The 24272-nt window shown below is 41.5% G+C and overlaps 1 protein-coding gene across 2 annotated transcripts in view; it reads left to right on the top strand.

Annotated features, from left to right (window-relative positions):
- Positions 1-24272, top strand: part of MRPS9 (mitochondrial ribosomal protein S9) — a 115184-nt gene that overhangs the window by 61558 nt on the left and 29354 nt on the right. For both annotated transcript variants that reach the window (XM_089681242.1, XM_089681241.1), the window contains exons 3-5: positions 939-1001; positions 1563-1593; positions 11242-11321. In XM_089681242.1, the coding sequence (XP_089537368.1) occupies positions 939-1001; positions 1563-1593; positions 11242-11321 (174 nt within the window). The remainder of the gene's footprint in view (positions 1-938; positions 1002-1562; positions 1594-11241; positions 11322-24272) is intronic.

Genomic DNA, 24272 nt, shown 5'->3' with positions numbered 1-24272 from the left:
GAGAGCAGCGGCTCTCTCCTCTTTCTCCGTCCTCACAGGGCAGATTGGTAGCAGCGGGAGCCATTGGCTGCTATCAATGTAATCATCTGACTAGGGAGCAGCGGGCGGGGCCAAGACATGCTGTCTTTGTCTATGGGGAGTGCAGCTCTAGATCAAGCCTGCATGAGTGCTCCAATAGTAAGCGGCTTGCTCGCTGAAGAGGAAGGGCCAGGAGCGCCTATGGGGACCTCAGAAGATGAGGACCGATGCTGCTTTGTGTAAAACCATTGTACAGAGCAGATGAATAGGACATGTTTGTTTAAAAAAAGGTTTAAAATTACTTTAAAGTGGTAGTAAACCACGAAAAAAAAAAATTAGTTTCTCTGAAAGTTAAGTGCATAATGTGCTAGTATGCATCGCATACTAGCACATTATGAAAGACTTGCCTGAAAACAAAGCCCACCAGCACAGCACTGTTACTGCTCCCCAAGGCTTACATCTTCACCTGGTCTACCTTCTGGGTTCGCAAGCTGGGGGCCATCTGATTGGCCGAGCCGGGATGTCATCGCTCCTGCAGTTTCGCGTTCTCAATGGACGGCACACCATCCATTGAGAGCGCAGTGCACATGCGGTGACATAACCGGCGCATCAACAGTAAATATCTCCTAAACGGGGCACATTTGGGAGATATTTACAGTTCCTACAGGTAAGCCTTATTAAAGGCTTGCCTGTAGGTAAAAGATACAAAATTGAGTTTACTCCCACTTTAGTACATTTGAATGGAGCCAATATGCTCATACTTGGGAGTGCAAAGCAGAGAATGCTATTGTTGGCTGTGGACAGTAACTTCAGTTTTTACAGAATTCCCAAAGTGTTTTTGTATTCTTCAGTGGAGAGCAGTATGCGTGATCAAGGTTAATATCACTGTATAATTCTTTCTTTTTTTTTTTTCTTTTCAGAAAGCCATAGTTTACCTTTTTCCATCTGGATTATATGAGAAGAGAGCCCGGCCAATTATGAAGGTATCCTTTTTTGTTTTTTTTGGTTTTTGTTTTTTTTCCTCCTCTTTTTGTATACTTTCTATTAAGATTGTTGCTCATGCAAGAGGAGAGAAATCATTGACTGTGTGGAGATACATTGACAAAATTGAGACTAAGTAAATTATGATCCAGGGACATTTTACAACTCATTGTAATTGTACATTTCAATATCTTTCATGAAGAACCATGGTGTTAGGCTTAACCATGGTGCCTGGTGTTAGGCTTAGTAGTAGGAACCTATCTCAGTTTAGACTAGCATAAGGCATGCAGTGTCAGTAAGATTCTTGATGAGCTAGCATGAATGTGAGATATCCTATTGTTGGAGGAGCCCACAAAATATAGTATAAAAAAATAGACTTGCTTTTTCACTGTAAAGTCCAGGTTATCTTTATGTCTGGTATTTGATCATTCCACATATTTTTTTAATCAGGTAATGAGCATTCCACATTGTTACAGCTCAGAATCCCCTATACATTAGATTACTGTCATTTTTCAGATCCATAAATATATCTTTATGTACGCCATTTTCTCTGTTTTCTACAGCATCCTGATTACATTTTTCCAAAGCAACTGGGTAAGTAATATCACTGTGGCTTGTAATAGTCATATTCAAAATAGTAATTGGCAAGCGCTATATGTATTAGCAGCTAGCACAAGAGATATTGACAATAAATCTCAAAGTGACCTATATGCATAAAGTGCAGCGCTAAATTATATTGCATCAAAATACATTATAAAGCAATAAATAAGTGTATACACATTAGTGCAAAACAAATGCAAACATATAAGCCGGTGAAATTACGAATAAATGTAGTCCATCCAGTGTGAAAACTGTGTATCAGTGTTACTACAAGACACAACAACAAAGTGTCCAATTCCACACAGTGCTTGAGGATTCAGTGAACACTCCGCCACCACTATGCACTCACCAGAATGCTACTGGTATAGTAGCAGTAATCGACGGTCAATCAAATTCACTGTTCAGAGTCCTTACCCAAAAGTCTTCCTAGGGAAGAAGCTCACCACATGGAGCGGAGAAAGAGATTCATAGTGTAGTATTTAATAAAAGGCAAATAAAAACATTCCACTTGGAAGAAATGTAAGCATGTATACAATCACATACTAAAATGGCTGCCGTTCCAGATCACGGGCACGGTGGCGCGACGTCAGCACGTAAGATCCACCAACGTGTTTCATGCGCATGCACATCCTCAGGGGTACGCCCATTGCTGACATCAGAAGCAGACACCATTTAAATAGCCTGCAAGGCACACATACATTTATCGAGCGCCATTTTCTCCTAGTCTGACATTGGACATTCACAGTTTACATATAAACTAAACTGCAATGAAGGTTTCATTTTCCAAAGGTCCAAATCATTAGACATATACTTCTTACATTGAAACTGAACAGCAGTGAAAGGAAAGGTGCAAAATGAAATAAAAGTCAATTTTAAAGGCCGTAAATGCATCGGCACAAAAAAATCTAATAATTGTAAACTACTCAATCAATGACTCCTCATCCCCTTGCCATAAGAATATGACATCACCGATGTATCGACGTTAAAACATTAGTTCAGGTCAATCTCTCCAATAAATTAAGTCCTCCTCCCATCGGGTCATGAAAAGGTTGGCCAGACTGGGAGCAAATTTAGCTCCCATGGCAAGCCCTCTGATCTGTAGATAACTCCCCCTAAGGAGATTTCATTTTTCTCAGATCTTAAAGGGTTCTTCCCTTGGAATCGTTGCATGATTTGCCACCTAGGGGGAATAGATGTACTAGAGTCATTTCTTTTACCTCAAGTGTCACCAAGAAAAGTTATACCATCAATTCTTTCATCTCCTGTAATAGTCGCCATGTGGTATATTTATTAGAATGTTCCTGCAGCAAACAGTACATAGGGAGGACGACCAGACGTATGAGAGACAGGATGAGGGAACATCTGTACAATATCAGGAAAGGATATAAGGAACACTCCTTATCCAAACACTTCAGAGATTGTCATTGAAGAAAATCCACAGGGTATTAGGTTTACAGGCATTGACATCTTACATCTCCATTGGCGGGGATGTAATAAGCGCAGAGCCGTGTCTCAGTTTGAAACCAAGTGGATATATGAAATGTGTACATTAACACCTAAGTGCTCGAATGTGGATATTGACATCAATTGCTTCATAGATAATAGTTGATATGTGATTCACATTTTTTACTCCTTATTGATGGTAATATTGCATATACATTTCATAAATTTATATGGCCTGCTTTTTAATTTGACTTTTACTTCCATGTAACTACATGGATATTTTAATTATTAGATATTCATTGACGTTTGTATACATTATCATTAATGTTTACATCATCATTATTGTTGTTTTATTTTCTGGACCTCAAGAAAATGGCGTCCATTATCACTCAAGTGTTCCATAATTATGTCCTCATTGATTCCCACATATTAATGCTTGAGTAGTTTACAATTATTTGATTTTTTTGTGCCAATTTATTTACGGCCTTTAACCACTTGCCAACTGCGCTATAGCTGAATGACGGCTACAGCATGGTTGTCCAGTTCTGGGAAGGCGTCATATGCAGGCTATTTAAATGGTGTCTGCTTCTGATGTCGGCAATGGTTGTACCCCTGAGGACATGCATGCACACGAAATGCGTGGGATGGAGCCTACATGCTGACGTCAATCCGCCGTATCCGTGATCTGGAACGGTGGCCATTTTGGTATGTGATTGTATACATGCTTACATTTCTTCCACGTGGAATGTTTTTGTTTGCCTTTTAATAAATACTACACTATGAATCGCTTTCTGGGCTCTGTGTGGTGAGCTTCTTCCCTAGGAAGTCTTTTGGGCTAAGGACTAAGGATTACTGCTATTATACCAGTAGCATTCTAGTAGGTGCATAGTGGTGATGGAGTGTTCACTGGATCCTCAAGCACTGTGTGGAATTGGACACTTTACTGTTGTGTCTTGTAGTATCACTGATACACAGTTTTCACACTGGATGGATTACATTTATTCGTCATTTCACTGGCTTATATGTTTGCATTTGTTTTGCACTAATGTGTATACACGTATTTATTGCTTTAGAACGTATTTTGATACAATATTATTTTTTAACGCTACACTTTATGCACAATAGTGATATTCAGCTGGATTTGCTTAGTAATGTTGAGTGCTGGTTCACATATATGTGGATTGGATGCGGTTTAAACTGCATCCAATCCACCTGACATGTGAAATAACATTGCTTCCTATGCTGCCTATGATGCCTGTTCACATATGTCCGGTGCACTGGCAGTGTGGACTGCAAAAGACTCCTGTTTGATTTCTAAGCAGTACAGGTGGGCAGCACAGTGGCTAAATGGTTAGCACTTCCGCCTGGCAGTACTAGGGTCGTTGGTTCGAATCCCAGCCAAGGCACCTCCTGCCTGGAGTTTGCATGTTCTTCCTGTGCCTGCGTGGGTTTCCTCCGGGTACTCCGGTTTCCTTCCACACTCCAAAGACATGCTGGTAGGATAATTGGCTCCTGTCTAAATTGGCCCTTGTATATGAATGTGAATTAGGTATGTTAGATTGCACACCCTGTGAGGGTTATGGACTGATGTGAATGTACAATATATATGTAAAGCGCTGCATAAATTGATGGCGCTATATAAGTACCTGAAATAAAAAAAATTAATAAATTACAGGCTATTGACTTTTGTGGGAACCGCTTCTTAACCGCACATGTCAGTTGTGAACAGGATTTCACTTCAGGATCAGGATTGCAGTTCAGGATCAGGTTTCAGCACCATTTGCTCTTCTCACCCCTCCTCTCCACCTCAGAAAAACAAATAAACCTTGCAAAACTGCATCCAAACCGGCCCTGGGAACAGTACAGTCTGCAGCTGTGTCACAAAAACTGGTCCTGAACCGTTGAACACGTAGATTGCAATCCGCACTGAAACTGGACCTTGAAATCCGAAACGCAAATGTGTGAATGGGCACTGAAGGTATTTCACTATTAATTCAAATGATCACCCCAGTACTGGAGGAAGCTACTCTGAGGAGTGATGAAATGTTTCAGTGTCATTGCACAGATCCTGTTAAATGTGGCACAAAACCTTCATAAACAAAAAATAAGGGAAATATGTATTTTTTAGCATACTGTTTAAGTGGTGCCCCAGCAAAATAGACTTTACATCTTCTATGGCACAGGGCGGGATCTGACACCCTACTGGATTTTTATAGCTCTTTAAAAGGTAATTTACTGTAGCACATTTATCAGTATATCACGGCCAGGTGACTGGTAGATCACGGTCTGGGCTTGCTGACCCGCCATCATAGAACATCAAACAGAGTGCAATGCAGAGGGACTACTTGTAAGGTTGGAGCTGTAATAGGAAGCAAGAGCCGCATAAGTCAATGCCTCCTCTGTAGTATCGGCTCCCGCCCCATGCGGAGTGCCGGCTCCCGCCCCAATGCGGAGTGCCGGCTCCCGCCCCATGCAGAGTGATACCACCTGCACTCACCTCTTATCCTGGCTAGCGGTCTCCAGAGTGGTGCCAGAAGCAGGAAAGAAGAGATCTTCAGGTCAGTGTCAAGCAATACACGGGGCATAATAGTATACAGCTCCTTTCACACTGATGTGCTGATTTAGACCTCGGTCACACCAATCGGACTTTGAAGTCGCACAATTTCAAAGTAGAATGTGAGTTTGATTTGCAAGACATCTGTGCACAGATGTCTATGCAAGTCGCACCTGAACTTGCAAAAAGTAGTGCAAGCACTACTTTCAAAATCTGTGCGACTCCAGCCGAGTCAGAATCGCACTGATATGACCGATTCAATTGCGCACAATTTGAAACTATCAAATCGCATGACAAGTCGCGCCGGTATGACCAGCACTTAACCACTCTGCGGGTGCAGTACATTGACTTCGGAAACTTTCCTGATGGTTTGCTGAGCTTAGCCGTAGACTTCTATTATATTCTGCGGGTTTGAATGCAGGAGTTTGGGTGAACTTTCAGAAAGTGCACCACACCTGCGGGATATAATAAGTCTATGGCAGCTAACCCGGGAAAGTGCAGTGCACTCGCGGTGCAGGTAAACCACAGCACATCAGTATGAAAGCAGCCTTATAGGAGGCTCAGAACAGTAAGCGTTCATTTACATTTGCAGTTTGGGGGGGGTTATAACCCCATAGTTAAGATGTGTTTTTACCACCCCCTCCCCAACCACTCCCCTTTAGCTACAGTGGCCAGGGGTGTTCACGTGTCGCAGCTGCAGCAGGAGTTATACGCCCTGTCATGATTGGTGGATGTAGCAGTTGCGGGGCGCTTGCAGATTGGCCCCATTCACTTGAATGGGTTGCGATTGGCAGGCGTTAGCACCCACCACAAGTAGCGAGGGGTTCATTTCTTGCTGTGGCATGTGTACACCTTTGACTGCTGCCTCAGCAGTTAAAGGGGGTACGGATTGGGGGCTGTAAAACCAAGACTCAAACCCCCCCCCCAAACTGTGTGAATGAACCCTAAGGGTGCTGCTGCTGCTGAACGCAAATAAGGACTTCTTCACAAGTGCAGCAGGCACTGCTACTCCTCTGAAAAGCGATCTGAGTGTGGCCGCTAAAACGCGCGATTTACAGCCATTTTATTCCTGATTTTGCCACTGTTTTACCCATGATTTTGCTGTTATTTTACCATGTTTCGGGTTTGTTTTTCATAGGTCATGTGACACAAAAAAAAGCATCAAAACACAGCACGTGTGCATTTTTGATGGGTTTTCAATGCAATTCAGGCCTGGTTCACACCAGTGCAGCTTGCGTTTTGTCCATCTTGCAGTGCTTTTTGCTTTGCATTTTGTGTTTTTGCATGCAGGTTTATGACACATTTGGTAATGCATTTTTTTTTTTTTGGCCAACTTGTTTCTGAGCAGATTATAAACGCAAAATGCATCAAAAATGTACCGCATGTTTTTGCTGCATTTTTCCAAAGCATTTCAGGCTTGGTTCACACCAATGCAGTTTGCGTTTTGTCCATTTTGCTGTGCTTTTTGCAGTGTTTTGCGCTTTTGCATGTGTGTTTTTGATGCATTTTTATTTATGCATTTTGCGGGGGTTTTTTTTTTATTTTTTTTGGGGGGGGGCCATTTTTGTTGCTGGGCAGATTAAAATGCATCAAAAAAAATGTGGCAAATGCGTGAAAACACACTACATGCATTTTCTGCAGCATCTCCATTGAAGTCTGTTGAGCCAAAAATGCAACGTTTTGTGTTTTTAAAAAAACGCAGCAGCTCAAAAAAGCATAGATGTGAACATGTCCCATAGGAAACCATGTTAAATTGACTGTAGTGCATTTCTGCAAAAAAGTCCTAAAAAAGCATTGGCGTGACCCAGCCCTCAATGGGGAGGCAAGCAGGATTTTTAACTCCGCAAGCGAAGCGCAATGGGCCAGTGTGAAAACATACATTGAATTTAGAGGGATGCATATTTCTTGAGCTTTTCTTTTTTTTTTTTTTAAACGCAAAAGTGCTGCAAAAACTGCTCAGTGTGAAAGCCTGTTGGCCGAAAGGTGCTGAAAACCAATGTATATTAATTTAAATTCATGATATGAATTAAAAAGTTGAATATAATACAATTATGGATAAAAACATTTTTTCTTTAATTTAAATTGTCCATTTTGGTTTCGGTTTTCAGCCAAATGGACCCTGAATTTTCAGTTTTGGTCCAAGAATTTTCATTTTGGTGCACCACTACAGAAAACACGCCCACACATTCCCCAGCTGCCACTGATATCCTCACATGTAATAACTAACCCTCCAGTCACAACAGTAGAGGAACTAATTACCCTGATATTCTGTTTTGAATCCCAGAATAAATATGGCCACATGCCCATAATTAGATTGTTTATCCACTATTGTCTGCCGTAATTCAATATTAGAATTCTTCTTCCTATTTTTCTAACAGCCACCGCTGCTTCTATGCTTCCATGTGATCACATCCCTGGCCACAACACAACAGAAACAAAGCAGCAAAGTAGTTACTCCCATTAGTGACAAACAGGTCCTTTTATTAGCAGCAACTATAGACAACATCTCACTCCTAGTAAGCACAACAGTAATTTTTAATTACCTGTCAGCAAAAAATTGCGTCAAAAACATGCATGCAAAAAATGAAAATTGCATTGGTTTTTGTGTTTTTCTGAACCAGGCCTAAAATGCATAAAAAAAGACACGTGTTACATTTTCAATGCGTTGCATCTACCCAAAAAAAACCCCGTAAAAAACAAAGCAAAACGAGCCAAAATCTCATGTTTAGAAATGCAACACGGATAAAACGCCAACTGCACTGCTGTGCACCAGGCCTGAAATGCATTAAAAATGCATCAAATACTCGTGTGTTATGTTTTTGATACATTTTGCATTTTTAATGTGCCCAACAAGAAGTTGGCCCACCAAAAAAAAACGCAAAACATATCAAAAACACATGTGCAGAAAGCACTGCAAAATGGACAAAACACAAATGGCATTGGTGTGAACCAAGGATGAAATGTATTGAAAAAGCAGCAAAAACGCATCAAATACACACACGTTGTGTTGTTGATGCGTTTTGCTTTTTTAATCTGCCCAGCTGCCCAAGTTGGCCGGAAAAAAAAATATAAAAAAAACTCATCAAAAACATGCATGCAAAATTGACAAAATGCAAATTGAATTGATGTAAAGCAGGCCTGAAATGCATTGAAATACAGCATTAAAAGTATCAAATATGCACACATGCTGCGATTGTTATGAGGTTTTTTTTAGTCACATGACCTATGAAAAATACATCTTAAACATAATGAAATCCTGGGGTAAACTTGCGGTAAAATTATGGCAAAATCGCAGGTAAAATCTCGTTTTTGGTGGCCATTATCGGCCTACCTTTTTTCCTATCAGCAAAATGTCGATAACACTATTTTTGGCTGCTGATATATCGATTCATCCCTAGTATGTACAATATATACACTGTTTCTAGTGAAGGAAGTGCAGAGACCCCTAGCCCAAGCTATGGGAGGCAGGACAGACCAGAGTGTCCTGGAGCTGTCATTCTTAGAACACTGCCTGGGTGGGATGTACAGACCAGGAGTCTGACTCCTGTCCACTACAGTGAGCAGGGAGGAAATACATCACTGCTTTCTGGAGGAAGAACTACTGAAGGGCTGTGCCAAGACCAATGGCTGGGGGAATAGGAGGCAGAGCAGCCACTGGTCTTACAAACAGGAAACCACAGAGGATTAACGATTTGATTTGAAAATCAGCCTATTTCAGAGCAACTACTGAGTGAAGGTAGGAGAACAGCAGCAAAGAAATAGAAAACATTTTTTGCCCGGAGTTTTTCTTCAAGAGCTGTTTTTTTTATTACAATTTTGTAACGGCAATTTTCAGTAACAATAATATATATAATTTTTATTATCCAACTAAATTAAATCTCATTGAGTTTGAGAAGGTGCAGGACATAAAATGCTGACCTGTCCTCTGGTGGATTCTTCATAGGAATTCCCTCAAATGAAACTCCATGCTGGGGATGGAGCCAATCTCCCTGTTGGCATCTCAGAGACCTGTGAAGTCCTGGCACAGAGTTGTAGCCTGTAACACTATCCCAAACAGAGACATTTATTTAAATTGAGTTATTAATTCTGCTTTATCTGGTATATCTTTTTAAATTGAGTCATTAATTCTGCTTTATCTGTTTAATATGCAGACTACTTCATTTACTAGGGTTTACAGTATGAGAGCAATTTAGTAGTTTTACTTTTTTCATTTCTTTATATTACATAGAAGAAATATGGCAATAAGAAACTCCTTTTATTAAGGAGTCTTAAATAAGAAGTACCTATGGTGCCCGTAGCTAGCAGTTATTTTAAGACCTGCACTGGAAAGTGACAAACCCTGGAAGTTTGAACCTAATTGGTTGCCATGTAGCGTATACTCTTTTCTCATTTCACTTTGGCATTTTGACAGATGAGTCCAGAGTTATTCCTAAGGTGAGTTTTATCGAAGAAGAAATGAATGTGACTTTTTGGGGGGAAATAGAGAAAGTGACTCGGGGAAATCTGGCAAAAAAACAAAACAAGAAGACCTGATAATTGTATACGTATAACATTTTTTAGTTGAATAATTAGTAAAATGTGTATTTTTATTGCAAAATCAAAAATTGTCTGCTTTTCACTTTGTACCATTTTTAGGAATTAGTTTTCTTTAGTGTTTTGCCTAGTTTGCTACCTTTCTTTTGTACAGAGTTCTTGTACACTTGTATACTTTCTTTTGTCAGAAATCTTTTTTTGCTAGCATGCATAGCATAGACATGAAACTATTGGTCTGCCAATGCTAACCTGATGCCAAAATTAGTAGTTGTCTGCCTGTCCCCGACTTCAGTACTTTTAAAACCCACTTTTGTCGTCAAATGTGGAAAACCCCCACTTTATGTCTGTTATGTGTTTCCATTCACACAGCATATTTAAATATGCTGTTTGGAGTGTTTCTTATCTTTCTAGTTGTTTCTTCGGGGCAGATTTATACACAGGATTTCAAGCTATTTTGCACAAAGTTCAATTAAAGGGACAAAACAAAGAAAAGTGCAATAAAACCTGAGCACTTAACAACCCCCCCCCCCCCCCCCCCCCATCCTCTATACACACACTTGTAAATGCACACAAACACACCAAAGGGGGGACCTATGCACAAAAACATTGATTGCGCCGCATGTTTGTACATGTATGCTCACTGTATGTACTTTTTACAAACAATTTGCGGTGATAAACCATTGTGCTAATGTCGTACCACTTGAAAAATTTGAAATACCGCTATTTTATTTTCCAGTGTCTCTGCTTTCAGTATATAATTTTTGGGGGGGTTTTCAAGCAATCATCGGGCTTAAAATATTTTTTAGAAAGTGTGCAAAAAATTCACAAAGACTCTGGAAGCAAAAAAGTGCTGTATAGGGTGAAAAGTTATTAAGTTAAGAAAAAACAGCAGACTTTTTTTTTTTTTTAAATCTCCCTTGGAAAGACGGTAATCTATAAATATCATAAACAATATATGTAAATTCAGATTTAAATAATGCACAATATTGACATTTGACTCCTGTTAACATACCATCAGGTACAGGCATAGCAATGCATTTCTGTAAATAAGTAGTGTAATTAACACCTCTGTTTAGTGGATGTCTAAGAGTGCTTTGTTTTTATCCCATCAGCAATTCAGTGGGGAGAAGACAAACGCCCGTTCCACTTTCTATTTTACACTGGCAAGCAGGGGTTTTACTCATTAATGCACGTGAGTATCTTATGCTGCATGATGAATTGTGCGAGCTGTACGCCAAGCATTAAATTACACTAGGGACTTTCTCAAATAGGCTCTGGGTCTCTGCATTTTATTTCCAAGACAATGAGTAAATGCCTAGAAAACCTTTTAGTGCAAGATTTCACGGTGACGCCGGGCAGGGAATGATTGGGTTTGCAGTCTTCTCTTTGCCTGATATTGTTTAATATAATGATTTTTCCTTTAACGGAGTGAAGCTGCTCATTTCTTGCATCATGTACAGTTTGTTTTGCCATGTTTGGGGGACTATAAAGATCAGCTGTCACAGATGGATTCCTCTAGTCTGGCCCAAAAATAAAGCAGATTTGTAAATTGGTAGAAAACTTATAGGGGTAAGGAGGGCAGACTCGGCACTTAGGATTTACTTTACTTTGGAAGTGGTCTGTTTTAGTCATGTATACCTCAGTCTTGTTTATATGTTACATTGAAAGTCTTGCCGCTAGGTACTGTATAAACTATTATTGTGGGAAAAGGGCTGACCTAACTAGAGAAACCTGAATAGAGCCTGCTGTAATTGGTCTTATGATTGTACACTGATCTCTCGCCAACAAAATCCAGCCATTTTTCTTAGTTTTGGATAAAGTGGATAAAAGGTAGAACCTTTGCCAGACTTCTAAAACTGTCAGTGGCCACAATGAGCATTTCCCTCACTTCCTGTCCCAGTGGCACACTCTGCAACCATAACACATGGGGTGTCACAGAGAAGCACACACACAATATTAACCTTACAGAGATTGTAGCTCTTACACTCTTTGCTAAATAAAGGTGTCTTTCTGTCTCCATTAAAGAGACTTACCTGTACTTTCTATTCTGCTGACAGAGGGATGGGAAATCCGGAAAAGCCAATCTCAACAAGGATATAAATGGTAGTGAAACTTTAAGAGGGGCTCTAACCCTTTCTTGCTCTATCACAAAAATGAAAACAGCTGGAGTTGACATTTAGATAAAGACATTGGTCTTGCTTCCATAAAATGCAGAATAATAAATTAGTTTTTAAGTGTAAGTGAAGTGTTTGTAACTCCTGAAATGAAAAACCCATATATGCTCTCAATTACACATTAGCTAGTGTTGTTTGTAACTTTTTTTTTTATTTAGAAGATTGCTGCAAAATACCTGGTCATTCTGACAGCTCCCTGTGTTCCTGTTTCAGACTGATCACACTAGGCATGGAGGCAGATTCGTCCTAGCGTGGTTAGTTTGCATCCCTAGCGTTTGCGGAGCGGCATCATAGACTAGAATAGGAGGCTTCAACGCCTCCTGGCTCGACCAGAGGCATCCGTTTTGCCACGATGCTCCCGCTCCCGTTAGAACAGCCCCATGTGCTGCAATGGGCAGAATTGTCCGAGGCGTTTGGGAATTGGTAAAAACGCTTCCCAAACGCCTTTCTGCCGCTTGAAAACAAGGCTAGTGTGAACATAAAAAATAGCAGTATGACAAGTGCAATACTGCTCACACAAAGTGGTTATTAGAAAATCCAAGCAGAGTAATATAATTAGTAATTACAAAAAAGTTTTATTCGATCACATGGATCATAAGGAGGTTAGACAGAGACATGGTAAACAAGTCATTATAAAATCACTAAGTTAAAAACATTGGGCGTGTCCAGATCCAATAGTTATTCGGCAATCAGGAATCCACATAAGGCAATGAAGTTAAGTATATCGGGTTTATAAATCCACACTAATTATTAGTGAGACGGAGATATTAATATGACACATATTTACGTGTCATGTTAGGTGGCTATTTCCTCCCCTTTTTTGTTCACTTTAAAAAAAAAAAAAAGTTTTGCTCTCGCACTTCAGCGATGGCGAAAGCGAAAATCTACAGCAAACTACTTTGCAAAACACCAAACAGACTGCAGGTGACCTTGGTACCCTATTCAGCTCCCCTTCCTCTCTGTGACATGTGCTCTCTCTACCTCTTATTTTCAAAGCGGTGTCCTCTCTCCTTTTAACTCTGCTTCCTTCACCTTTCTTCTCTACCCCACAACCTGTTTATATCACCCTCACATCTGTCCTCTTCTTATTACTTTCCTCATCAGCTCCTGCTAATTCTAATCCCACATTCTAATATAACCCCCAAGATGCTGAGGCATGTTCCTTCATATAAAGCACAATCCCATATTACCTTCCTCATGCTTCTGCTTCTTCTAACCTCTGGAGATATATCCTCAAACCCTGGGCCTCCATCAAGTAACTGTACCCAATGCACCCATCGCCCTGCACCCTGTGGCAGCAGCCACAAAGCACATAATTTTGTTGCCATTACTCCTCTTTCCACAACCATCCCCCCCCTTCTGTGCCCTTTGGAACACCTGCTCTGCCTGCAACAAACTTACCCTTGTCAATGACCTCTTTGTCACGAAGTCCTTTAATCTACTTACTGTTACTGAAACCTGGATTCATGAATCTGACACTGGTTCGTCTGCCTCCCTCTCACATGATGGCCTTCTCTGGACTCACTCCCCCAGACCCAGTGGAAAGAAGGGAGAATCTTCCTATCCCCACAGAGCACCTTTCAGGTTTATCATAGTCCTTCCTCTCTGTCCCTCTCACCATTTGAAGCTCACTGTATACATCTATTTTCTCATATTTCTTTAAGAATTGCTGTGATCTACCGCCCCCCTGGACTATTTTCAGCTTTCCTTGATGACTTCTTTGCCTGACTAGCCTACTTTCTCTATTTTGAAATTCCCATAATCATTCTTAGTGACTTCAACACTCCTGTTAATACTAATACTCCTGCTACTTCAAAACTTCTCAGTCTAATCTCCTCTTTTTTGACCTGAAGCAATGGATACATGCTTCTATTTACTCTGATGGCAACACCTTTGACCTTGTTTTCCTACACCTACCTATGCACTCCTTGCAACCTCTCCAACAGTATCTCTTTCTGATCACCATTTATTAGTTTAATTTTCTCCCTATCTTCCACCACCTCTCCCTCCAACCAGTTAACAATTACATGTAGAAACCTTCACCACTTTAACCCTGCTCATCTCTATCCTGCTACTGACCACCTCTATGAAATAAAATCTCATTCCTGTCCTACCCCAATCTAGCCAAGTCTATCTACAATAGATGCCTGTCCTCTGCCCTGGGATGTGCTCAACCCTATCACTACACAGAGAATCAGGCCCCAACCCTGGCAAACAGATGACACCAGAAGTCTAAAAAAATCCCCAAAGCCGCACTCTTGAGCGTCTGTGATGTAAATCAAATCTCAGAAAGACTTGAACCAATAATAAATCTGCCCTCCAAAAATACAATTCTTGCCTCCATACTGTCAAGTGGACCTATTTTATCACTCTCATTAGCAACTTCTCCTCCAGTCACTGTCACCTTTTCTCAACCTGTAACTCTCTTCGGCCTCCACCCACTGACTCACTCACTGCCAAGAGATTGACAATCACTTCAAAAATAAGTGATCTAATTCATGCTGAAATCCCCACTTAACATCCAATGTCCACAGGTACACTCCACACTTCCCTTATTCAACCCAACTACAATAGATGAGGTTGCTAAACTTTTTTCTAATGCCCACCTAACCACCTGCCCCCTGGACCCTGTTCCCTCTCAAATACTATGGTCACGCTTTGGCTCTATCCTACACTCAACTCAAATCCTCAATCTCTCCCTCTCTTCTGGTATCTTCCCCAACTCTCGAAAATATGTACTAGTCAACCCCCATACTTAAAAAGTCTTCCTTGGACCTCACAATCTTAAACTAAGCCCAATTTCCTTGCTCCCCTTTTCCTCTGCACTCCTACACTGCACAAACAATTTACTAACAGCTAAAGCCAAAGGACACTGTTTTTTACTCTACTTCTGGACCTTTTGGTTGCTGTTGATAAGGCTGACCACCACCCCCTCTTCCTCAAAACAAACCTGTACTCTTTACATTTTCATGACTGTACTCTTTGTTGGTTCCCATCCTACCTATCCTACCACACCTTCAGTGCCACTTATAATTCTACTTTCTCTTCTCCTCTTCCATTCTCTGCCGGGTTCCCCCAAGGTTCTCCTATTCTCAATCTACACCTTCTTCCTGAGTCAGCTGATTAGCCCCCCATGGCTTTCATTATCATTTCTATGATGATGACACTCAAATCTATCTCTCTGCCCCTCAGCTCACAATATTAGTCTCCTCACACATCACTAATTTACCGACCAACATTTCAGTCTGGATGTCACACCACTTCCTCAATCTCAATCTATCCAAAACTGAGCTTATATTAATTTTCCTCCCCTACATGCCACTCTCCTTCCAGCCCCACATCCAATTACTGTCCAAAGCTTTCCTCCGCAACACCTCTAAAGCATGTACCTTCCTAACCAATGAGACCACAAATCTTCTAATTCACTCCATTGTCATCTCTCGCCTCAACTACTGCAACTCTTTCCTCATTGGGTTACTTTTTCATAAGCTATCCTCCCCTCAATCCATCATGAATGCTGCTGCCAGACTCATCCACCTTATTAACCGATCAGTGTCTGCTACCCCTCTCTGCCAATTACTCCATTGGCTGCCAGTCATCCAACTAATTAAATTCAAAATACTAGTGATTACTTACAAAGCCATGCAAAACTTGGCCCCTAGCTACACCACCAACCTAGTCTCAAAATACCAACCAAATCGTTCTCTTCGTTGCTCCCAAGACCTTCTGCTCTCTCTAGCTCTCTTTTCACCTTCTCCCATGCTCACCTCCAGGACTTCTTCCAATCCTCCCCCATCTTATGGAACTCCCTACCGCAGTTTGTCCGACTGTCTCTTACCCTGTCCACTTTTAGGCAATCCCTGAAAGACCTTATCTTCAGAGAAGCCTCCACCTAACAATTTTCTCCATCAGCTTACTTCCCACAGTTTTACCTTTTTTATCACTTGACCCTCCCTTTTGGATCATGAGTTCTAATGAGCAGGCCCCTCTGATTCCTTCTGTACTGAATTGTATTGTAAGTGTACTGTCTTCCCTCATGTTGTTCAAACTGTTGGTGCTATATAAATCCTGTATTATAATAATAATAAGAAGAAGCATTTACAGTTTAGTAGAGGCAGCTAACTGGACCTTATACATTGATGGATCAGTGGGTTGTATAATATACTTTCCACATTTGGAGCAGTACAATATCTCTACTCGCAGTTTAATTTGTAATTCATAGACCAGTGTTTCTCAACCTTTTTACCTTGGAGGAACCCTTGGCAAAAAGTTTGAGATCTCAGGGAACCCTGAGAAATAAATTTTCAGATCTACAGGTCACGAAACATTGGATCTGATCAGCGAAGCTGTAGATATAACAAAAATTAACAAACAAATGCAGGGCAGTGCAGGGATGCTGTTGTAACATGCTATTTTTCCTTGATCCCCACTAGCCCTCATCTCATCCATCCCAGGCGATATTACATTTAACAGCATGGGACAGAGAGAAGAGGACCTGTGGGGAAGAGTGGAGTAAATAACAGTATGATTCCCTGCACAGCTCTGCAAATCCATATTACAGGGTTTCTCACATGGGGTTTCAGCGCAGATCAATATTGTGGCGGATGTATATCCACCCAATGTTGTTTTTAATACGCACTGACTGTGCGCATTGATACTGGATACCTCATGTGTATTTGTGGTTCCTGTGAACTCAGAGGGTGGCATCTAGTGGAGTGCAGAGAGTGAGAACTTGTCTGTTGATCAGGAGGTGATATCCTGTGTATGGCAGCAATGACTGTGGAGGGGGGAAGCAGAGAGTTGGAGCACATGGATTAATGTTGTAGGGGGTGACATCCAGTGTATGGCAGTGATGAATGCGGATTGCAGAGAAGGGGAGCAGAAGGCAGGGGCACATGGCTGGATGAGACTGAATGTAGCAGGAGGTGAGATCATAATAGCTTTATGTACAGTTATGGCGTAGCATAGAGCTAATGTGATCTCACCTCCTGCTACATTCATTCTCTTCCAACTGTGTGCTCCCCCTCTCTGCAGTCTACATCACTGCAGCCAAACACTGGATGTCACCTCCCGTTTTAGCCATGTACCCCTCTCTGCTTAAACTCCAGTCTGTATTGACTTCTGCCCTACACACACAGCGCTCTGTCCCTCTGCACCCCCTTTCCTACACTCTGCACTGCACCGCTACACTGAGTCATCAAGGGATCTCACCTCGTGTTCCAGTCATGGGCTCACACCTTGTGTTCCCCCACACTGTCTTGCAATCAGCGCTGCAATAGAAAGGAAGACCTCCCCCTTCAGCTCTCGCTCTGCAGTACTCCCGGCGCCTCCCTTTGAGTTCACAGGAGCCGGAACTACAGAGGAGGCATTGGGTATCAATTCGCACTGATACTGTCAGCGTGCATTAAGAACACTACTGGAAACAACATTGGGCGGTATACATCCATCACAACGTTGATTTGCGGCAGAACCCCTGGGGACTTCTCACGGAACCCCAGTTGAGAAACACTGTCATAGACAACTGTCCCTATGGTACAAAAACTGGTTCAAGATGACCAGAATGTTATGGATTATTCTATTTTCCCACACCTAGCTAAAAAATTGGGTGATTAAATTATGTGCATTAGAACATAAATGTGTTTTCTTTCTTGTCCATTGAGGAACATGGGAAACATAGCTGTAGGCCAGCCCAGAATAAACCCTTCCAATACCAGCTTGCCTCAATTTTTGCTGGTCTTTTAAGAATGCGAATGTTTTATCTTCCTTTCTCAGTCAAGATTGTTAACTACATCTCTGCTTAACTGGATGTAGCGGGAATAGCCTGGAAGAGACCTTCAGGCATTGGATTCCACATAGGGTGCTTTCCAGACTTTGTTTTGGAAAAGTTAGCTGCAGAGTGCTTTCCAGGTCCACAGCCATTGGCATTGTGTCAGTGCATGGCCTGTCTGTGTAGAAGCACATTGAAAATAGACTGGTCGGACCCAGCTCCGGGAGCTTACCTCTTTTCCTTGGGCCACTGGGTGCCTTTAAAATCCCGTTTCCCCCTGGTTTCCACTGCAGAAAAGGGATAAAGCTGTGGGACTAAACACGGTCATCTGTGCTCTTTACAGCATCTGGTAAGCATCTCCATTCTGCTTCTTACTGCTTGCAAAGAGCTATGTGGAACATGGATCTCTGATTGTTCCTTTTGCTTTAGTACTAGATTTTGAACACTGCTCCAGCCAGGGTAGCCCAACTCCCGCAGTCACCAGTGAGAAAAGTTCAGTCTGCCAAAGGTGCTCATCCAAAGCAATGCATGTATTAAACCAAAGAAGGACCGCACTCCCGTCCAGCCAGCCTAATGTAGACCTGAAAATGGCCTCAGCGCATTAGTCTCCTCCAAAGGTAAATACATCCCCCCTCCCCGACATGTTTAGCTCTGCCCAATCGGAGCTTAATCATAGGGTCGGTGGGGATAGCGAAACATGTCAGGGGGTGTAGCTTTTGGCGGTGACTCATGGGCTGAAGCCTTTTTTAAGTCTACACCAAGTTGACTTGGGTGTGAGTCCAGCACTTCTTTGATCTTATACATGTTCCTGCTGCTTGCCTGGTTACATCTGGCCATCTGACCTTCATTTATTACAATCTGTCTGGTTTTGTCTGTACCCAAGGCCTTGCCTCGTACCCTGAGCCTTACATTACCTTTCCCCATGCGTGCGCAACATTTCTCATTTTAGAGAGGGTGTTACAAGGGGACGGTCCTACTGTACTGGGCACTTTCAGATTTTACTCTACTAATGACTCCAGGCTGCTTGCAGCTGTCCTACCAATGTTGCCAACGTCTTCAAACAGGAACCCAGTTTCCTTGGCTACAAGCAACTCCCACTCTTTCCTTCCTCTACAGATTCTTTGATTTACCCATTAACTTGGCAGCCTTAAGCCATAGGCTGCCTAAAATGTCGGAACAGGAGCCAGGCGCTGTGTAGTTTTGTGATAAAAGTAATACACCTTATATGGAGGTGGGATGTCGGATACACGTGGTCCCTGCACTGACAGGTATTTTACTCTCCACTGCTTCCCTCTGAGCGGACGGGCCGTCCATCTTGGAACCTGGCTTCTTAAAACCACAGGCTGGTTATCTATTTTTTACCATATGAATTATTAACGGCACACCTCCATATAAGGTGTATTACTTTTATCACAAAACTACACAGCGCCTGGCTCCTGTTCATACTTTCCACAAACCGATGTGTTTTTACCGAGGCAGCAGTGAGTTTTTTCCCCACTAATCACTGTTGACATATACCATTCACTTACAGTTGTGTTCAAAATAATAGCAGTCAGACATCACTAACCTGATCAATCACTGTTTTTGGTAGAAATGATATTTCTACATGGCAAATAATTTACTAGCAGGTGTAGTAGAGTAATAGAAATCCAACAGACCCAACAGTCATGACATGCTTGCTGCTGATTCTGTGTAATTGAATCACTAATTAAAAGGGGCATATTCAAAATAATAGCAGTGTGGAGTTCTATTAGTGAGGTCATTCATTCTTTGAAAAACAGGCGGCAATTATTGCCCTTATTTAAGGAAGGAAGGCAGCAAATGTTGTACATGCTGGTTACAGTGCATTTCTCTCTGAAATTCTGAGGAAAATGGGTCGTTCGAGACATTGTTCAGAAGAACAGTGTACCTTGATTAAAAAGTTGATTGGAGAGGGAAAAACATATAAAGAAGTGCAGAAAATAATAGGCTGCTCAGCTAAAATGATCCCAAATGCTTTAAAATGGCAACCAAAACCTGAAACGTGGAAGAAAGCAAAAAACCACCATTCGAATGGATAGAAGAATAGCTAAAATGGCAAGGACTCAGCCAACAATCCGCTCCAGGAAGATCAAAGAAGGTCTAAAGTTACCTGTGAGTACTGTTACAATTAGCTTGGCTTCACATAGGCGTCTTCTATCTGCAAGAAGCCTCCGCAAAGTCCCACTGTTGAAAAAAAGACATGCTGAAGAGGTTACAATTTGCCAAAGAGCACATTGACTGGCCTAAAGAGAAATGGCGCAACATTTTGTGGACTGATGAAAGTAAGATTGTTCTTTTTAGGTCCAGTGGCCGGAGACAGTTTGTCAGACGACCCCCAAACACTGAATTCAAGCCACAGTACACTGTGAAGACAGTGAAGCATGGTGGCGCAAGCATCATGATCTGGGGATGTTTCTCATACTACGGTGTTGCGCCTATTTATCACATACCAGGAATCATGGATCAGTTTGAATACATCAGAATACTTGGAGAGGTCATGCTGCCTTATGCTGAAGAGGAAATGCCCTTGAAATGGGTGTTCCAACAAGGCAATGACCCCAAACACACCAGTAAACGTGCAACATCTTGGTTCCAGACCAACAAGATTGACGTTATGGAGCGGCCAGCCCAATCCCCGGATCTTAATCCAATAGAAAACTTGTGGAGTGACATCAAAAATGCAGTTTCTGAGGCAAAATCAAGAAATAAAGAAGAACTGTGGAATGTAGTCCAATCATCCTGGGCTGGAATACCTGTTCACAGGTGGCAGAAGTTGGTTGACTCCATGCAACACAGATGTACAGCAGTTCTCAGAAACAGTGCTTATACAACTAAATATTAATTGATTCAAAGGAAAGCAAAATCTTCAAACATTTTTCAGTTTATATAGTGAATGTTTGAGTTTGTAAAGAAGAATACAAACACTGCTATTTTTTTGAACAGTCTAATATTCACTTTTCTTCAATTTTTTTAGAGGAACAACACAAATTTGATATTATTTTTCTTCACGTTTTGATTTAGAATAGAATGTGTAGTGTTCCCAATGCATTTGTGTGAATAGAAATAAAAGCTGTTAGAAGGATTTTGAGCTTTATTCACTTTTTTCAACACACTGCTATTATTTTGAGCACAACTGTATTTCCTTTGGGACACATCTGTGCGCTTTTATCCAGACTGTTCTGCCTAAAATGTCTGTTTCTGAATTGCTCCAGTCTTTGAACAATTACGCTTGCCCCTGAAGACTCGGTCTACTGCTGTCACACCCAAATTAAAGGAGACCGTTTCTGCTCACTGCACTATGCGTGGATTAGCCCTAAATCAGCATGGCCTTCAAGAGACCTCTCTTTGGAACAAACCTTGATATTATTATCAAGGACACAAGAGCACCCATCTTTCTCAGCACAAGGAACCTATGGAACAGACTAAGTTTTCTCCCTTTTTATCTGTCTGGAATCATCCTTTGGCTCCCAGCTCACCCGCAACACCTGCAACTGTCTTTCAAATCGGTCTATGCAGTGGGCTTCCCAGAAGGCTGTGGGAAGGGATGGATCCCATGACCCGTGCCTGAACTGAATGGCTGGAAAACGTGGAGTTGATAAAAGTTGGTGCTTTTTTTAACCACTTCAATGCATTTTTTTTTATTTTTCTTGTGAAAATTTGCATTTTTTGCTAGAAAATTACGTAAAACTCCCAAACAATATCTTTTCAGGACAAAATGCACTACATTTTAGTGCACATGAACACAATCTAACACCCAGTTGTTTGGTAAATGGAATTATGTCAAGTAAATAGATGTCATACATGTCAAGCTTTAAAATTGTGCACATCTGTGAAATGGTGAAAAAGTACAGTACCCAAAATTGTCCATAAGTGACATTTTAAAAGTTTTTACAGGTTGCTACTTTAGAGTTAAATGTGGATTATGACCCTAGAATGATTGATTTCACACTGATGTTCACAGTCATGCCTCACTTGTTCGATGCAGTTGATGTTTATGTAACATGTGCATCTTTTGATTTTAAGATTTTATTTAAATTTTTTTTACATTTTCTGTTTACTTTTGTTGCTATCACAAGGGGCTTAACAAGCCCCCTATGTGATAGCATGGACAGGTGACCTGTTCTCTTTATGAATCATAGATCTATTGGATCCCTGCTTTCACTTTTTTTTGCCCTTCACTGCAGCTCATAAAGCACATATTGTTGTTGATTAGCTGCTTTCACAGTAGTCAGAGAATGACAGTTCTGAAGTTGGAAGTGATAAAATGCTCATCGCTTCCATGTTCATGAATCACAGGGGATACTCGGGAAACAGATGTTCTCTGAGCTCCTCTTGCATAGCATCTTGACTTAGTTTACCTTGGTCAGGAACCAATGTTTGGGGTGGCCCGGCACTTCACAGTACAGTAAAAGTGATCGTGCTGCTCTACAGCTGCTTAGATTATTTTAAGTAAAGAAACATACCATACTTTACTGCTGCAGCCATGAGATTGTTTTAACTACTTGAAGTCCAGGCTGTTTATATAGATTCTTTAGATGTTAAGTGAATAAATAATTGCTGCCGTTTTGATTACTTTTAAAAGATTTGCCCAGTTTTGGGGTAAAAGGTCTGCTTTAAAGAATCTCAAGGCCCAGCCTACCTTCTGGTGTGGCCCCAGATCCACAGAGCAGACACCTCCAAGTGACTGACTGCATCCTGGGTAATCTTCATAGTGTACTGATGTTCCCAGATTTAAATGTCAACTACAGCTTTTGTGGCTGAGTTCAGGCCTATCTTCTCACTCTCCCCTCTTTCCTGTTGGCCTTTAAATGCAAAGAGTGTCCTAGATTGCCAGTGGGGTGTAGGATGAACTCAAGCCAAAGTATGAAAATGGAAGCTGTAGTAGATATTTGCATAATAGGACAGTCCATATTTCTGGGTATCCTGGGGAGCTCTGAAAATAATCCAGACACTAACAGGTTCCTGCAGGTGCTTACTTTCTGGAGTTCAGACCACTCACAAAGAGAGCCTTCAGGTTTATTTAAACAGCACAAAATATTCACTGATCCCCTGGTGTTTTAGGCTAAATTACTTCAGTGCTGTCAGTTGGAAAATATTGATTTCAGACTCTATCTATGTCTATATATTGTCATGTCACTTACAGCTTTATTGTGTGTTTGTATAGAAAACACACACAAGCACAATTGTGGTATGTTTCAAGTGTGTATATGGTTTGTAGGCCCTCCCTCTGCCAGACACACAAATGTGTGTATAATGTGTTTTTTAATGCAAGTTCTGTTGTTATCGTTGACCTTGAGCAAATGAGTTTCTATGCCCTGGCAGAAATGAAAGGGGTGATAAATGCAGAGAGTGCCTTTGCTGAGTAATGGAGCTGCAGCACACTTTCCACAGAGGTTTTTCTCTCCTGCTCAGCCTCCGGCAGCCGCAGGACCCCTGCTGTTCATTTAAATAGGTATGTCAAATCTGCCTGGAGATGCCGCCGGTTTGATCTGTGGTAATATTTGTGAAGGTTCCATATGGACTTCAGCCCCCCGCAGTGCTAAGAAATAATGTACAACGCTTCATGGTGCAGACGCAAATTTCCTCTGAAAAAGGATGCAGTGCTGCGTTTTAGCTGTCGGAGTGGATGATGGAGAGGACGCGCTAGGCCTGTCAACTCGTTACACGGATGGGTTGCACGCAGCGAGGCTGTGGAAAATCTGTGCCTTTTAACTTTTCTACTTAATCACGGTTGTAGCATTGCCTTTAGACTGTATGCTACATTAATTCTCTTCCTGCCTTCCGCCTCTCATCCCAAGTTTCACAAGGAAAAAATAGAAAAAGTCTAGCGTGCAGGTCTTGTCGAGGCCTTATCAAACAGCTGTCATCCTATGAGCCATTTGCATTTGTTTTGGCTGAAACAGAGCAACCCAAGGGCAAGATGTGTTTGTTGCTTTCCATCATAATAAAGAAATTACACATTTCCAAAGGAATAAAGCTTTTATTTGTAGTGCTTGTGCTTCAGATCCATTTAACCCCAACACCTCTGGAAGTCTCATGTGTCATATACAATGCCGAAAGCCTTAAAGTATCTCAAGAGTGTAACCTGCTGAGAAAACCTATATTGACGTCTAATTGCAATAGTAAGCAAGGTTGTTTAGTGAATTATGTATTATAGTATTTTATCTGTTGGCAGAAAAAA

Source organism: Staurois parvus, unplaced genomic scaffold (genome assembly GCF_062004578.1).
Source record: "Staurois parvus isolate SC_StPar_1 unplaced genomic scaffold, SC_StPar_1.0 ptg000262l, whole genome shotgun sequence".
In the NCBI taxonomy this organism is placed as follows: Eukaryota; Metazoa; Chordata; class Amphibia; order Anura; family Ranidae; genus Staurois; species Staurois parvus.
The sequence above is the reverse complement of the archived record's forward strand: the minus strand, read 5'-3'. Positions and strand labels throughout refer to the sequence as shown.